This window comes from Pelobates fuscus, chromosome 10, assembly GCF_036172605.1.
Source record: "Pelobates fuscus isolate aPelFus1 chromosome 10, aPelFus1.pri, whole genome shotgun sequence".
NCBI lineage: Eukaryota > Metazoa > Chordata > Amphibia > Anura > Pelobatidae > Pelobates > Pelobates fuscus.
In genome coordinates this window covers 115,980,495-115,995,668 of record NC_086326.1, presented here as the reverse complement: position 1 = coordinate 115,995,668, position 15,174 = coordinate 115,980,495, and the positions used below count along the sequence as shown (strand labels likewise).

The following is a 15,174-nucleotide window of genomic DNA, read 5'->3' as shown; positions in this document are numbered from 1 at the left end:
ACATCCTGCATACACTCGATTAAACACTAGAGGGAGCAATACCAGAAGTATTGCTTGAGCAAAAAAAAAAAAAGAGTTCTACAGGATCACTGTAGCCAGAATTGCACAATCGTGTTGCGTCTCTTGCGTATAGAACTCGGCCCGAACACTGGATTCACGCCCAATGACTGACGTCAGGAGGTGTAGGAATTGACTGGGTTTTGGTGAGTCGTGCGAGGCCTTTGTGTGGTGGACCCACTGCTTAAGGGGGCAATGAAGGTGAGGCCGCATTCTAAGATGTGGGTGTGTGTTTGGGATGTCTTATAACACATCATTCTCAGCTGCTCCTATAGCCCAGGTACACATGCATGCAATGCCAGGACAGTAATAGTGGGGAATGGCTTGCTTTAATGTTTATGGAAGGTTTTTTTTTTTCCTTCTTCTCTTAAAGGGGCACTGTCAATTCTTTAATTTTAGGTTAGCCCAATAATGGCTAACTGCAAGTCAACAATACATTGTGCTTTTATTGATTTATTTATTGTTTACATTTAGTGGGGGGGGGGGGGGGGGTTGTCTTGTTTACATTTTACACTGTATCCTGGCACAGCAAGCATAAGATGTATATTTATGTAGCCCATACTGCTATACATGCAGGTGCACCCATGGCATACCCATACAACCAATGCAACTGTATTGCAAGTGCCCCAACATTCATGTGAGCTGCAGGTGCAGCATGGGGTCATGATGTAGCCCACACACATACTTCTCTTTGTTGCACTTTTCAGTGGATTCTCTGATAGTATTTATTTAGCACATTTGTATTGCTTTTTACTTATTTAGTTATCATACATAGAGGTGGTTATTAGTTATGGACAAACCCGAGTGCCACCATATATTCTTGCAATTCTTAGATGCCTTCCTATTAGAAAATATGCTGCTTTCCCACCCCTGTCAACCCACGGTCATCAAAAAGGTCTATATGAAGGACTGAGTGAAGTCCTGAGGTGTCTTCTGCTCTCTTGTCACACCGTTTTTCCACCAGCATGAGAATATAGGAACAGTGTCTGATATTAAAGAGACACTATAGTCACCCAGACCACTTCAGCTCAATGAAGTGGTCTGGGTGCCAGGTCCCTCAGGTTTTAACCCTTCAGATGCAAATATACATTTATTTTACATTTGGGGTTAATCCAGCCTCTAGTGGCTATCTTCCGGACAGCCACTAGAGGCACAAATTTCGCATCCATCGTGCAGAGCTTCCATAGGAAAGCATTGAGAAATGGTTTCCTATGGACACTTTGAATGCGCGCGCAGCACTTGCCACGCATGCACATTCTGCTCCACTGACGGCGGGGGAGGAGAGGTCACCAGTGCCAAGGGTATATTTAGTGTATAGATCATGCCTCTCAGGTTTCACTGCTCAATTCACTGCCATTTTGGAGTTAAATCACTTTTTCTGTTTATGTAGCCCTTGTCACACCTCCCCTGGCTCTGATTGACACAGCCTGCATGAAAAAAAACTGGTTTCACTTTTAATCAGATGCAATTTACCTTTAAGGATCACCATAGGGTCAGGAACAAAACATGTATTCCTGACCCTGTAGTGTTAAAACCACCATCTAGCACCCCTGGGCCCCTCATGCCTCCATAAATATAGTAAAAATCTTACTGTATTCAAGTCTGAAGCTGAAACTCTGCATGCTGTTAGACTCAGATAAACAAGCAGTCTGCTGACATAATCAGAAGTGGTAGCCTGATCCAATCACAGTGCTTCCCCATAGGATTGGCTGAGACTGACAAAGAGGCAGATCAGGGGCAGAGCCAGCATGATGCAAACACAGCCCTGGCCAATCAGCATCTTCTCATAGAGATGAATTGAATCAAATAATCTCTAAGAGGAAAGTTCAGTGTCTGCATGCCGAGGGAGGAGACACTGAATGTTTGGATTCATTTTAGGCAGCCATGACCCAGGAAGGATCTCTAACAGCCATCTAAGGAGTGGCCAGTGAAGTTATGTGGTAATGATTCTACTCACCAGAACAAATTCAATAAGCTGTAGTTGTTCTGGTGACTATAGTGTCCCTTTAAACAATTTTACCTCTTTCTTTGTAAATTGAACTTTAATCACATACAGGAGACTCTTGCAGGGTCTAGCAAGCTATTAATATAGCAGGGGATAAGAAAATCTAAATTAAACAGAATTTGCAATAAAGGAAGTGTAAACAGATGACGTGTTTAGGAAGGCTGTGCAAGTCACATGCAGGAAGGTGTGACTAGGATTCATAAACAAAGTGATTTTAACTCCTAAATGGCAGATAATTGAGCATTGAGATTTCAGGGGCATAATCTATACACCAAAACTGGTGAACAAAAAGAGCAAAGAGCAATGCCTATAGAGTATATATTGGTATATACAGCTATATTGATTTAAAGTAAAAGTAAAAATAAAAAATATATTTATTGGTGAACAAGATACAAGGTGATTATTTCATACATCTACTCCTGAGCCGTCTGTATAGATACATACAGGGGCATACAGAGATGCTATGCAGAAATAAAAAGGTTTAAAAGGACAGTCAACAGCACCTGGATCATAGATATTCTCAGATCAGTTGTTACAATGTCTCCACCTTTACAATTAGTAGTACTTGTGGCAGTTCGTCCAGCTGCATAAGATACTTTCTGTAACTATAAACAAAGTGCATGAGACTTAAGCCGTCTGAGTAATATCTCTTCCGTTAAGGTTAATGATATCTCGATATGGTATCAAATTGAAGAAATATATATATATATATATATATATATATATATATATATATATATATATCAACTGTAATTAGAATTACAACGGGAAACCAGTGCTGTCTGAGTGCTGTCTTAGAGTTATAATAGGCTGCAAGCTATGGTAGTGGTACGTTCGATTACTGCAATGGTCCCTACTCCGGGCAGTACATTTAAATTACCCCAAATATGGTGTGGAGAAAAGACAGAGAAAAAAGGAAATATATATCTCTGTGCCTTCAAGGGCACCTGCCAGATGGGAGAGCTAACTGCAGAAAAAGGGAAGGTACAGAAGGAGAGAGGTATTTAAATTAAATTAATCACAGAGTAGTCAAATTAGTAAGTACTAACTGTGCCTTCAAGGGCACCTTCCTTTCAAATCACTAGCTGGCTTGCGTCTAAATAACTAGGATATCAACACAATAAAGTATTATCAGATGTCCAATATGCATGTGTTAAACACATGTATGACGTTATAACCACAATCCGTGTCAGTGGTTATAACCTTAGTGTCCCTCCCGATACACCCACGACCTATAGTAATATCGTTAGTAATCAGAATTTTCTTAGGTATTAGCTGCTGGTGCAGAGAGTATAATGGGTTTTTCTGGTCTCTCCTAGCATTATACTCTCTGCACCAGCAGCTAATACCTAAGAAAATTCTGATTACTAACGATATTACTATAGGTCGTGGGTGTATCGGGAGGGACACTAAGGTTATAACCACTGACACGGATTGTGGTTATAACGTCATACATGTGTTTAACACATGCATATTGGACATCTGATAATACTTTATTGTGTTGATATCCTAGTTATTTAGACGCAAGCCAGCTAGTGATTTGAAAGGAAGGTGCCCTTGAAGGCACAGTTAGTACTTACTAATTTGACTACTCTGTGATTAATTTAATTTAAATACCTCTCTCCTTCTGTACCTTCCCTTTTTCTGCAGTTAGCTCTCCCATCTGGCAGGTGCCCTTGAAGGCACAGAGATATATATTTCCTTTTTTCTCTGTCTTTTCTCCACACCATATTTGGGGTAATTTAAATGTACTGCCCGGAGTAGGGACCATTGCAGTAATCGAACGTACCACTACCATAGCTTGCAGCCTATTATAACTCTAAGACAGCACTCAGACAGCACTGGTTTCCCGTTGTAATTCTAATTACAGTTGATATATATATATATATATTTCTTCAATTTGATACCATATCGAGATATCATTAACCTTAACGGAAGAGATATTACTCAGACGGCTTAAGTCTCATGCACTTTGTTTATAGTTACAGAAAGTATCTTATGCAGCTGGACGAACTGCCACAAGTACTACTAATTGTAAAGGTGGAGACATTGTAACAACTGATCTGAGAATATCTATGATCCAGGTGCTGTTGACTGTCCTTTTAAACCTTTTTATTTCTGCATAGCATCTCTGTATGCCCCTGTATGTATCTATACAGACGGCTCAGGAGTAGATGTATGAAATAATCACCTTGTATCTTGTTCACCAATAAATATATTTTTTATTTTTACTTTTACTTTAAATCAATATAGCTGTATATACCAATATATACTCTATAGGCAGTGCTCTTTGCTCTTTTTGTTCACCAATTTTCACGTAGGGTTAACCCCTTCACTGCCTTGATACCTTGACACTAGGCTTTCTCTTTGTGTATACACCAAAACTGTTTCATTAAGCTAACTTTGTTTTGGTGACTATAGTGTCCCTTTAATTACCAACCTCAGACTTCCAAGTATGGTGGTGCTGTAATGCTGGACAGGGGATAAGTGTATAACCGCTTCAAAAGCAATTATTATATTACTATATTATTTGTCACTTTGATAAATAATATATGTATTGCTTTAGGAGCTGCTATATGGTAAGGTGAACCTGTCATGACAGATTGCTTTAAACAGGGATTGTTCTAACTAAAACACCTTTGGCAACAATCACAGCACTGCACACGATGTCCAGCATGGCTAGTAGTAAAGAGTGTTTTACTGTTTCATGTGAAAGCAGTACAGGGAGACAAAAAATAAAACTTAACAGCCAGAGTAACAATTGGCACATAAAAGCTCCCTAGATTAAGGTTAAAGGATCACTATAGGGTCAGGAACACAGACATGTATTCCTGACCCTATAGTGTTAAAACCACCATCTATTCCCCCCCTGGGCCCCTCATGCCTCCATAAATATAGTAAAAATCTTACTGTTTTCAAGCTTGACGCTGTAACTCTGCATGCTGTTAGACTCAGAAAAACAAACAGTCTGCTGAAATAATCAGAAGTGGTAGCCTGATCCAATCACAATGCTTCCCCGTGTTATGGTACTTTTTGAAAGTAAACCAAAATGTTCAAAGTCTATCTGTTCCTGTCCAAATCAATAAATTAAATTGCGTATATACGCTGAAGTAATTAAGTCTGACACACGAGGTTCAGGTTAAAATAACTTCGAGAAAGTTTATTGGCAAGTGAAGTAAAAGCGGGCGCGCAGGCCCTTTTAAGAGGCATTTTGCGTCATCATTGATTATTAGAATATTAGCAAATAAACATCATCAATTGGATTAATTGTTAAGTGACGGAGTTAGTGTCTTACCTATTGGTTAGTAAAATTAAGAGGTTAGTCCCGTGCCCACCCATCAGAGGTGGGATTATTCTGGACACGGGTGGGGGACAAGGGGGTCCTAAGCGTCATTTTACACAGTCAGTGATATCAGGCTTTATGTCCAGGTGCAAGGTCTCTTATGAATAGAACATTTCATTACTACTGTGTTCTGTGGCCTTCAAACTGTACTATCTTACAAGCTCTTAAGGAGTAGCCGGCAAGTCTTAAGGAGTAGCCAGCACCTCCTGGTACTTGTCCTTGAAGGAAACACGGTCTTTGTCTACTGTATTAATTGGGTTGAGAAGTTCAGTCACGTAATGTAGTTTTAAAATGAACAAGTTAAGTCATGAGGACAAAATGGAGGATGAAGAAGTCAGGTTAGGAGGACAAAATGGAGGACGAAGTCACAGTATAAAGTTAAAATGGAGTTAGTACAATAATTCAATACAAGTACAATAAAGATTTTTAATAATTCCACATCAGTCCCCCCTATGAAATGTTAGATTCTAAGAGATAAAACTTTATTATGTTAGTATCAGAAGACGTGTTAACCCAAAGGCACAGAAACCCCGTGGCCGCTAGCTAGGTGTTAATGCAAAGTGCAAGGCTGTCCCTAGGTCTGACCCTAATAGGCTAACCATCCGTCAGTATGGCTCTCGAACGCTTCACACCCAAGGGTATCCCATGGCAGCTAACCCACCACTTCTCCACATGGGGCCTTTACCATTCACTGACAGATGCTGTCCCTGAGCTAGTCCCTTCCTAGAATTCCTGCACTTTATCGACAAAAGGGAATGTTTGCAGCGGCAGACAGGGTGAGTTGATGTCTTGAAATTCTTGGTCATCAACTTCGAGATGGGTCAAAGTGGGTGCCGCTTGGTCAACAGTCTTCATGAGGGATTTTCTCAGACATGGGAGGACACAACAAAAGAGAAGAGCAAAAATAAAAAGAAAAATTAGTATAGCCATACCAATCTGCATTAAAGCCTTTTGCCATCCTGTCATCCAACCAAACCATCTTTCCCAGGGATCTTTTATCCCAGAATTCCTTTTTAACTCTTCAGACAAGTCATTTAATTTTTCTATAGCTAGTGTGACTTTACCATTAGGGCCTGTGTTTTCTGGGATGTAGGTACAACATGTCATAGTGTCGGGTAAAATCTTACAAACCCCTCCTTTTTCGGCTAAGATCATATCTAGGGCCATCCTATTCTGAAAAGTCATTTGGGATGTGGCCTGTAACTGTTCGGCCAATCCCTGGAGGGCGTCTCTGGTGTAATTGACAAAACGCTGTTGATTATAATAAATGTAATTTATCCAATTTAGATTCTTGTTTGCGGTAACTATGGTAAAAATTGATTCAAATCCTGCAGCAACCTCATCTCTTGCTTTAAACTCATTGGGCACCCCCCTGGGCACTCCAATGGCATCAATATATACATGAGGATCAAAACTTCCTTTCACTGGGGCGTCACGTTTAACCTTAGTGTGGCTGAACTCATGGGTGTTGAGGTGTGTGTCAGAAATAATATGTATAGGCATAATGGCCTTAGTCAAAGTACACTCTCCCCACCATTCTGTGTCCATTCTGGATCTTAGCTGTAAATCCCCACACAACCAATAAATGTCTCCTAGTGACCTAGTGTGATGTTGCAGCAGACGTACAGGGATAGTTCTGTATGTAGCACAATAGCCTTTGGAAAAGTTACCTACAAATTTACCAATACCATCGTACATGGCATAGCAAGTGTAATTACCTTTATATACGGTAATACCATCAGGGGGTTTGACGTCTTTGGCTAGAAGAGGATACTCCTTTGTCCATGCAATACATATGGACCTATTAAAATTATAGTGATAGGCAAAAAGGCTTAAAATACATTCTTCTATATCTACAGGTAGGATTAAAGGTACAGTGCCCAGGTGAGGCCGGGCACCTCCACACACATAACATGCGGTTCTATTATGCTTATTAGCATTATATTTCATCCATTCCAACCATAAATTTACATCATTAAAACCTGTTTCAGCGGCCATGGTATCTTCAAAAGTGGGGTTAGCAATGGCCATCATGTCCTGAAAGGTCTGGATATGGGGTTTTAATGGGTTAGGGACCATATGGGTGGCCCCTTGCCACTCAGAAGAGTTGCACATATCTTTGAGGTAGAAATGCCCTAATTTCTGGTAGGAACCCTTTTTCCAGTACATTCCCATCACATACTGGTCTGCATCTGTTGGGCTTGGGCGCTCAATGTTAAGGATTAATTTCATTGGTGTGCTCCCCCCAGGCTTTCTCAAAGTCATTCTCTGGAGAAGCGATCTACCATGATCATCTACTTTAGCTACGGCACTTTTTGGTTTGTAACCCCAGGCAGGCCCGGCATTCCATCCCGCCGCCCCCCAGTGATCACAATTGTGCCCCCATTGTTTGTCAACTACACAAACATATGGGTCTTTTGAATGAGGGATATCTCTATAGATGCTCTGGATTTGTGGTGTGGGAAATGGGCATTCTACAATATCACAATAGTCAAAGGTATAAGTAGCCACCTGGGTGCATGATGAATTATACCAGAAGGTGTACCCACTAATGTCTTTGGTAATGGCTACTTGCTGGGCCTTCATAAGGCTAATTAAGGGGAAGATGTACCAGAGATACATGTTTGTGCGATATTCGCCTCCTCTGGGGCAGGAGACTTCTTGCAGTGGGAAGCGTGGATCCAATTTGGCCTACCGGCCAATTTGACGGAGGTTGCGGTAATCAGGAGAACTTGGAATGGACCGTCAAATCTCGGTTCTAGGGTATTTTTCCGCACAAACTTCTTAACCAGGACCCAATCTCCGGGGAGTAGGTTATGGGAACCTGTATCCAATTCGGGATCTGGAATTGAAGAGAAAACTTGGGCATGTATTTTGTTTAGGACATTTGCAAGTTCAGTTACATAGTCTACTAAAACATCTGATTGGAGTTGCAACTGCTGCGGATAATAACAACCTAGTCTGGGTGCTGTCCCAAATAGGACCTCATATGGGGACAGTGAATGCTTCCCTCTAGGTGTGTGCCTAACACTAAATAGAGCTATTGGTAGACTTTCTGGCCAGGGCATCTTTGTTTCTTGTGACATTTTTAACATTCTAGTTTTTAAGGTGCCATTCATGCGCTCCACTTTACCACTACTTTGTGGGTGGTAAGGGGTGTGGAAGGCTAGAGTCACCCCTAGAGCAGTCCAAATTTCTTTAGTCACGGTTGCTGTAAAGGCTGGGCCTTGATCACTCTCAATAACTTCTGGGAGTCCGAATCTACATACAATATCTGTAAGTAGGCGCTTTGCGGTTGTTTTTGCAGTGATATTGGCCACTGGGTAGGCCTCTGGCCAGCCTGAGAACATGTCCACTATTACTAGTGCATATTCATGGGGCCCACTCTTGGGCATTTGGATGTGGTCAATTTGAATCCGCTGGAAGGGGTACATGGGCTTTGCCAGGTGTTTCGCAGGTACTTTAACCGGTCTTCCTGGATTGCATTTTGCACAAATGACACAGGCCTTGCAGAAGCTATTGATCAATGTTGTGATTCCAGGTGCTTCATAATACTTCTGTATGAGGGCGGCCATCAATTCTTTTGACAGGTGTGCAGGCCCATGTGCCCATTGGACAACTGCTGGATACAAATTTCTGGGAAGACAAAATTTGAAGTTGTTGTAATATATTCCGTCCTTTTGGACAGCTCCTTTCTTTTTCCATTTCTGGATTTCTTCAGGAGTGACTGCAGCTTGTTGTTCTTGTAAAATTCGCAAATCAGTAGGAAGAGTTTGCAGAGCAAAAATAGGGACTTCTTCTTCTTCTTGTCCGGACACTTCTTCATCCACTTCCTGCAAATCCCTGGCCGCTAACTTAGCAGCCTGATCAGCCAAATGGTTGCCCTTTGCTTCATCTGTATCCAATTTCCCATGGGCCTTTACTTTCAAAACGGCCACTTCTTTGGGGAGTAGGAGGGCATCCATTAGCTCCTTGATTGCAGTGCTGTGTTTGACTGGTGTACCGGCGGTGGTAAGAAATCCTCTAGTCTTCCAAATTAGGCCGAAGTCATGTGCCACGCCTAGAGCATATCTTGAATCTGTATAGATGTTGGCACGTTTTCCTTCGGAAATTTTGCAGGCTGAAATCAGAGCCTGTAATTCAGCTTCTTGTGCAGACATTGCTGGTGGTAAGGATGATGATTTAATAACTTCATCTGTTGTGGTTACGGCATATCCTGTGTGATATGTTCCACCTTCATCGGCATATCTCGATCCGTCCACAAACAGGGTAAAATCCGGATCTGGTAATGGGTTCTCATGCACAGTTGGTAAGTGCACTGTTTCCATTTTCATCTGTTCAAAACAGTCATGAGGTGTTTCTGGGTCATAATCATTCTTTATGACCAGATCTTGGAATTCCTTTTCCAGGAAATGGCGTGGCCATGCTTCTAGAAGGTCAGTTGTTGGGTATTTGACAATACCATTTTCCTGTAGCTGTTCTTCATCCATGGTGGCCCATAGTTTTGCCATAGGCCCAAGATCATTCCATGACCTTGTCTTCAACTTGGTAACAGGAATATGTGGGATAGCAGTATCCCAATGACGGTAAAGGTAGTTAAGTTGTTGAGGTAGCTGGATCAAGACCATGCTATTGCCTTCAGAGTCACAATAGAAGTCTTGTGCAGTGAGCTTTACATCGGTCCGGTGGTAAAGCTCATCTTCATAGCAAGGTTCAGGAGTAATGTTCGGTTTGTACCACATGGTGCAGAAGGCGTAATCCGGGCCTTCACAGAGAGGTTTTTCGCCTTCATAAAATGTCAAATGTGGATGCATGACTTTCTTGATACATCCACAGAGCAGGTGAATGTAGGTTTCATCCGTGATAAATCCATAATAGATACCCCCCTCAGGGAGTGGAAGAAGAGTGGACGGATTAAGCACCTGGCATCTTTGGATGGAAATGTTGTCAGGCAAAAGAAGATGACACTGTAAGCGCAGGTGTCTGGCTGGAGACACGTGCTTGAGCTGGACTTGGTTGATGATGGCAGAGATGTCATGAGGGGCCAAAACAACCAGAGGGTGGCCAAGGACCAGGTCTGAGGTCTTCTCTATGAGTTCTCTCGCAGCAAAAACAGCCCTGAGGCAGGAAGGAGTCCCTCTGGCCACAATGTCCAGTTGACATGAGAAATATCCAATAGGCCTCTGGCGGCCTCTTAAGTCATTAGTTTGGGTGAGAACTCCTGTTGCGTGGCCTTGTCTTTCAGAGACAAACAATTTGAAAGTTTTGGAGTAATCGGGTAGGCCCAAGGCAGGAGCAGAAGCAATGGCTCGTTTGAGAGCAGTAAAATTGTCCATAGCTTCTATAGTTAAACAGAAAGGGTCAGACTTAAGTGCGTCATAGAGAGGTTGCATGAGCAGAGAGGCTTCTGGGATCCATGCTCTGCAGTAGGAAATGAGGCCTAGGAAGGCATGAAGAGACTTAGAAGTCCTTGGAGGTGGAATATCCAGCACAGCTCTTACCCGGTCCCGAGTAAGATGTCTGGTACCTTGAGATAGGCAGTGTCCAAGGAAAATTACTGAAGGTTGGCAGAACTGTAGCTTGATGAGCGAAGCTTTGCATCCTTGTTCTGCCAAATAACAAAGCAGACTAATTGAGCACTCTTCGGTGGTGGGTATGTCATCTCCACAGAGCAGCAAATCGTCCACATACTGAAGCAGAACAACTTCTGGGTGCTCGGCTTGCCACGGGTCAAGGATGGTGGCCATGGCCTTTGCAAATTGACTTGGTGAATTTTGTGCCCCTTGGGGCATGACAGTCCAGGTATACTGTTGCATCTCATGAGTGAAAGCAAACAGATATTGGCACGATGGGTCCAGTGGGACACTGAAAAAAGCATTTGCTAGGTCAATAACTGTGAAGAATTTTGCAGATGGTGGGACTCCAGAAAGCAGAGTATGAGGATTTGGTACAAGAGGGGTGTCCAGGACTGTAGCTTCATTAACAGCACGGAGATCCTGAACCATCCTGTACTTCTCTGGCTCACCCTTCGGAGTTTTCTTCTTCACAGGAAATAACGGGGTGTTGCATTCAGATTTACATTTGACAAGGGCACCCTTCTCCAAGAGTGCCTTAATGTGGACAGAAATTGCAGCTGACTGTGCTGGTTTTAATGGATACTGTGGTTTTCTTGGTAACTTAGCTCCAGGAATAAGCTTTACCACCACAGGGGGAACATTTAGGTGACCTATGTCCTCTGGGCCTGAGGACCATAACTTTGCGGGCACCTGTGTTTTTAATTCCTCTGGGAAATTGGACCTTAATTTTGCTGTCTCCTCACGGGGCTTTTCTAAATGTAGCATCAGAGGCAAAGAATATAGGGCCGAAGTGTCTGATACAGACAGGGGTGTAAACATTTCTACCTGCCCATCCGGGGTAAACGTGATGGATGCTTGCAGGCGTGAGAGGACATCAGCACCTAACAGGTTAATGGGGCATGTGGAGGATACTACAAAGCGAGCGAGCAGGCTAGAACCAACTCGCAGCGGAGATGTTAAAGGGCTACGTCTTGGCTGGCCATCCACTCCAACACAAGAGACATCAATACTGGACAGGAAGGATGGGTCTGGCAGGTCTTGTTCTCGCAGAACACTACGGGCTGCACCTGTGTCAACTAGAAATGTGGTGGGGTGGCCTTCAATGGGTAAAGTCACTGTGGCAAGTGGCCCCCCTTTGTCCCCTGTAGACACTGCCATGACAGGGGTCACAGACACAGGCTTGCCAATCTCCTAATCGTCCGGTTCTTCAACAATTGGAACCTTTGTCTCGGTCCTGGGGCCTGGGGCAGGCTTAGAGAACTTCTTGGGTGCCCCTGGTTCCTTTTTAGGTTCCGGACAGTCGCCTCTGTAGTGTCCCTGAGCCCCACAATTGAAACAGGTTACATCTTCTAACCTGACTTTCTTGGTGCCAGAGGTGACGGGAGTAGCGCGAGCTACCATGAGGGGAGCTGGATTGGATCTTCTTGGGGTCTGAACAGATTCCAACCCTCTAGCAACTAAAAGCAGGGTATCCAGGGGAACAACCTTGTATTCAGGACGTGCAGCAATAATTCCCTTGCGTATAGAGTCTTTAACACCTTGGACAAACGCACCTGACAGCATTTGTGAATGAATCTTGTCAGTAAGATCAAACCCCAAATCTGTGAACATTTGATACAGCCTTGCATGAAACCTTTCCACTGATTCTCCTTTTTCTTGAATAACATCAGTAAGGCCAGCAGCCTGATCCGCAAGTTTGTCCTTAGCCCATTCTCTTAGTTGGGTGCAAAAAGTTACTCCAGAGGGGTAATCAACATCACTGTTAAGTAGATTAGTGCTGAGGTGTCGGGCCATGCTCGGCCAATATGCATCCCCTGCTTTAATAGCACAAATACTCAGTAGATCACGCCATGCGGCGGAATAAGTCTTTTGAATTTGAACAACCCCTCGGTAGAAGGGCATAGGCTGTTTTTCTGGGTCAGGGAGTGATTTCATTAGAGCACTAGCTTGAGTGGGATTGAAAGCAACATATTTAGGAGGGGCCTGTTCTCCCCGACCCTTGTGGCCAAAGGGGTCATCGATAGAACGATGAGTTGGGGCTCCCGCGGCAAGCTCTGATGAGACATGGGACACCCTGTCCATCTCGTCATCATCGAATTCTATGATATTGGCTCTTTTGCGTGGTGCAGGGCCTGAATGAGGTGAAAGGATCGGTGGTTGGGAACGAGCCCCAGATGCAGGGGTGGCTAGCGAGTCATAACCTGGGGATAGGTAGTCACCGGGAATTACCGGCATCAGGGCCGAACTGGGGGCCGCCATATTGGTGGCCGGAGAAGGTACTACATTAGGGTTAAGGGAAGAAGTGGCGGCCATGTTGGAAGAGGGCACATCCGGGGCAGACTGTGCCGGACTGGGCATGACCGGAATCTGGGGCGTGGCTTGGGGAGTGGGGAGTGGATATCCGGGGTAGGGCAGGGCCATGGGATATGGGAAGGGGTAGGGCCAGGCTGGGGAGGGGAAGGAGGTGGGGTATTGAGCTGGGGTGGAGATGGGAGGGAACGAAGAGGGATTGGTAGGAGTGGGTGTAGAGGGAGGAGCCGGGGCAAGGGCGGAGGAGGTGGTTAGTTGGGCGGAAGAAGAGGGGAGGGAGTCATGAACAGAGAGAGAGTGTAGGGCAGGGATGGCAGATGAAATGTTAGGGGAAGGTATAGCAGGTAGCGTAGGGATGGATGAGGATGATGGGAATGTTAAAGATGGGGCAGGGGAAAAGAAAGATCCATCAGAATTCAGGACCGGGCAGACAGGGGAGGTGATGGGATGGGTATTGGGAGTGGGGAATATAGTCAGCTGGCTTTCATTTATTGCTGACTGAACCTTGGGGATAGACATTCCCTGGGCGCCGGTTTTGGGCGCTGGCTGAGGATAGACCCCAGTAACACAATTATTATGATACACAAACAATTTCACACCTTTGTGATTTATCTCTTCCTCAACCCAACCTTCTAGCTGAATAGCCTTCGCTACTCTATACCATGCTTCAGCAGTCTTTAGTAAACCATTATCTGTAAGTTTGCCTTTCTTTTCTGTCAGTAACCTACGCCAACTTTCTGGTTGCAATCTTCCACATGTCGGTACAGCAATTCTACATACTTTTGCAATTTTTTCAACACCTTTAACCATTTCCTCACCCTCTCTATCTTCGACTAAATCACATGCTAACCAGCCCTTACTGGGCTTGCTTAAATCCTGTCCCATAATCCCTTTACCCCTATACCAGCGTCCTAGATATAGGGAGAGAGAAGGAAAACTGAACAAGAACGTCTACAATGCTCGACTGCCACCCGAGAATCGTGGGACTTTCTCAGGTGCGTCTTCCCAAAACGTAGACTAGTCACTGAATCCGCCTACCCGGGGTGGTAGACACGGATTGGAGCGAGGTGAGAAGTGTGTGACCAATCACTTCTTCTTTCAAGAGAAATGGGAGTGGATAGTATAATAATATAGGAAGTTTAGAAAAGATGAAAGACAAGGAGAAATCCTTAGAGACAGACACAGGAGCTCATAAGACTCCCAATTAAACAGACAAGACAACAATACAATTGAAATACAGTGCATGCATTACAGTTCAAATAAAATCAACAATAATCCCTTTCCTTCTACATGTGCTTACTCCAAAGTCACCTTTCTCAACCTCGTAGTGTCCCCGCTCGGAGAACGACTTTCATAAGTCTCCCTACCAGCGGCCAAGGATAACAGCTAACACCGGCCCGAAATCCTTTCCAGCCTCCCTCTACTCTGCAGTCCACAAAAATGTGGCCACGTCTATCCTCACTCCCGTAGTGCCCCTATAAAACCCACTTTATAAGTCTCACTACCACGTGATGCGAAAAACAAGCAATACCTGCCTGAATCCCCCCCGGAAACTGAGTCCCCTGCCACAAGGCTCAGTCTCCTACCACAATTAAATAACCAGTGGATCTCCGGCTCAACTAGAGCCGAAAGGTCCGGGCCAGGACGTCCCCAACTCAACTAGAGCTGGATGGTCCGAACGTGCACAGTGAAGCTAGCTAGGCTATCAAAGTGACACACCATTGGATCACAGAAACCTATGATTCTACACAGATCCCACAGTTCCACCAACTTCTTTTTCCTTACAGCCACAGCCACGAGGCTCCTAAAAGAAGTAAACAGGCAACAGAAGACCCCCAGGAACACATCCACAGGTCAACCCCCCTTTTTCCTTACAACCACAG

General features: G+C 44.1%; 1 protein-coding gene across 2 annotated transcripts in view; it reads left to right on the top strand.

Annotated features, from left to right (window-relative positions):
- Window positions 1-175: 175 nt before the first annotated feature.
- The window catches only part of LOC134575646 (zinc finger protein 692-like), a 68,674-nt gene continuing 53,675 nt past the window's right edge, over window positions 176-15,174 (top strand). For both annotated transcript variants that reach the window (XM_063434991.1, XM_063434990.1), the window contains exon 1: window positions 176-258. In XM_063434991.1, coding sequence (XP_063291061.1) covers window positions 253-258 — 6 coding nt within the window. In that variant the 5' untranslated portion in view covers window positions 176-252. The remainder of the gene's footprint in view (window positions 259-15,174) is intronic.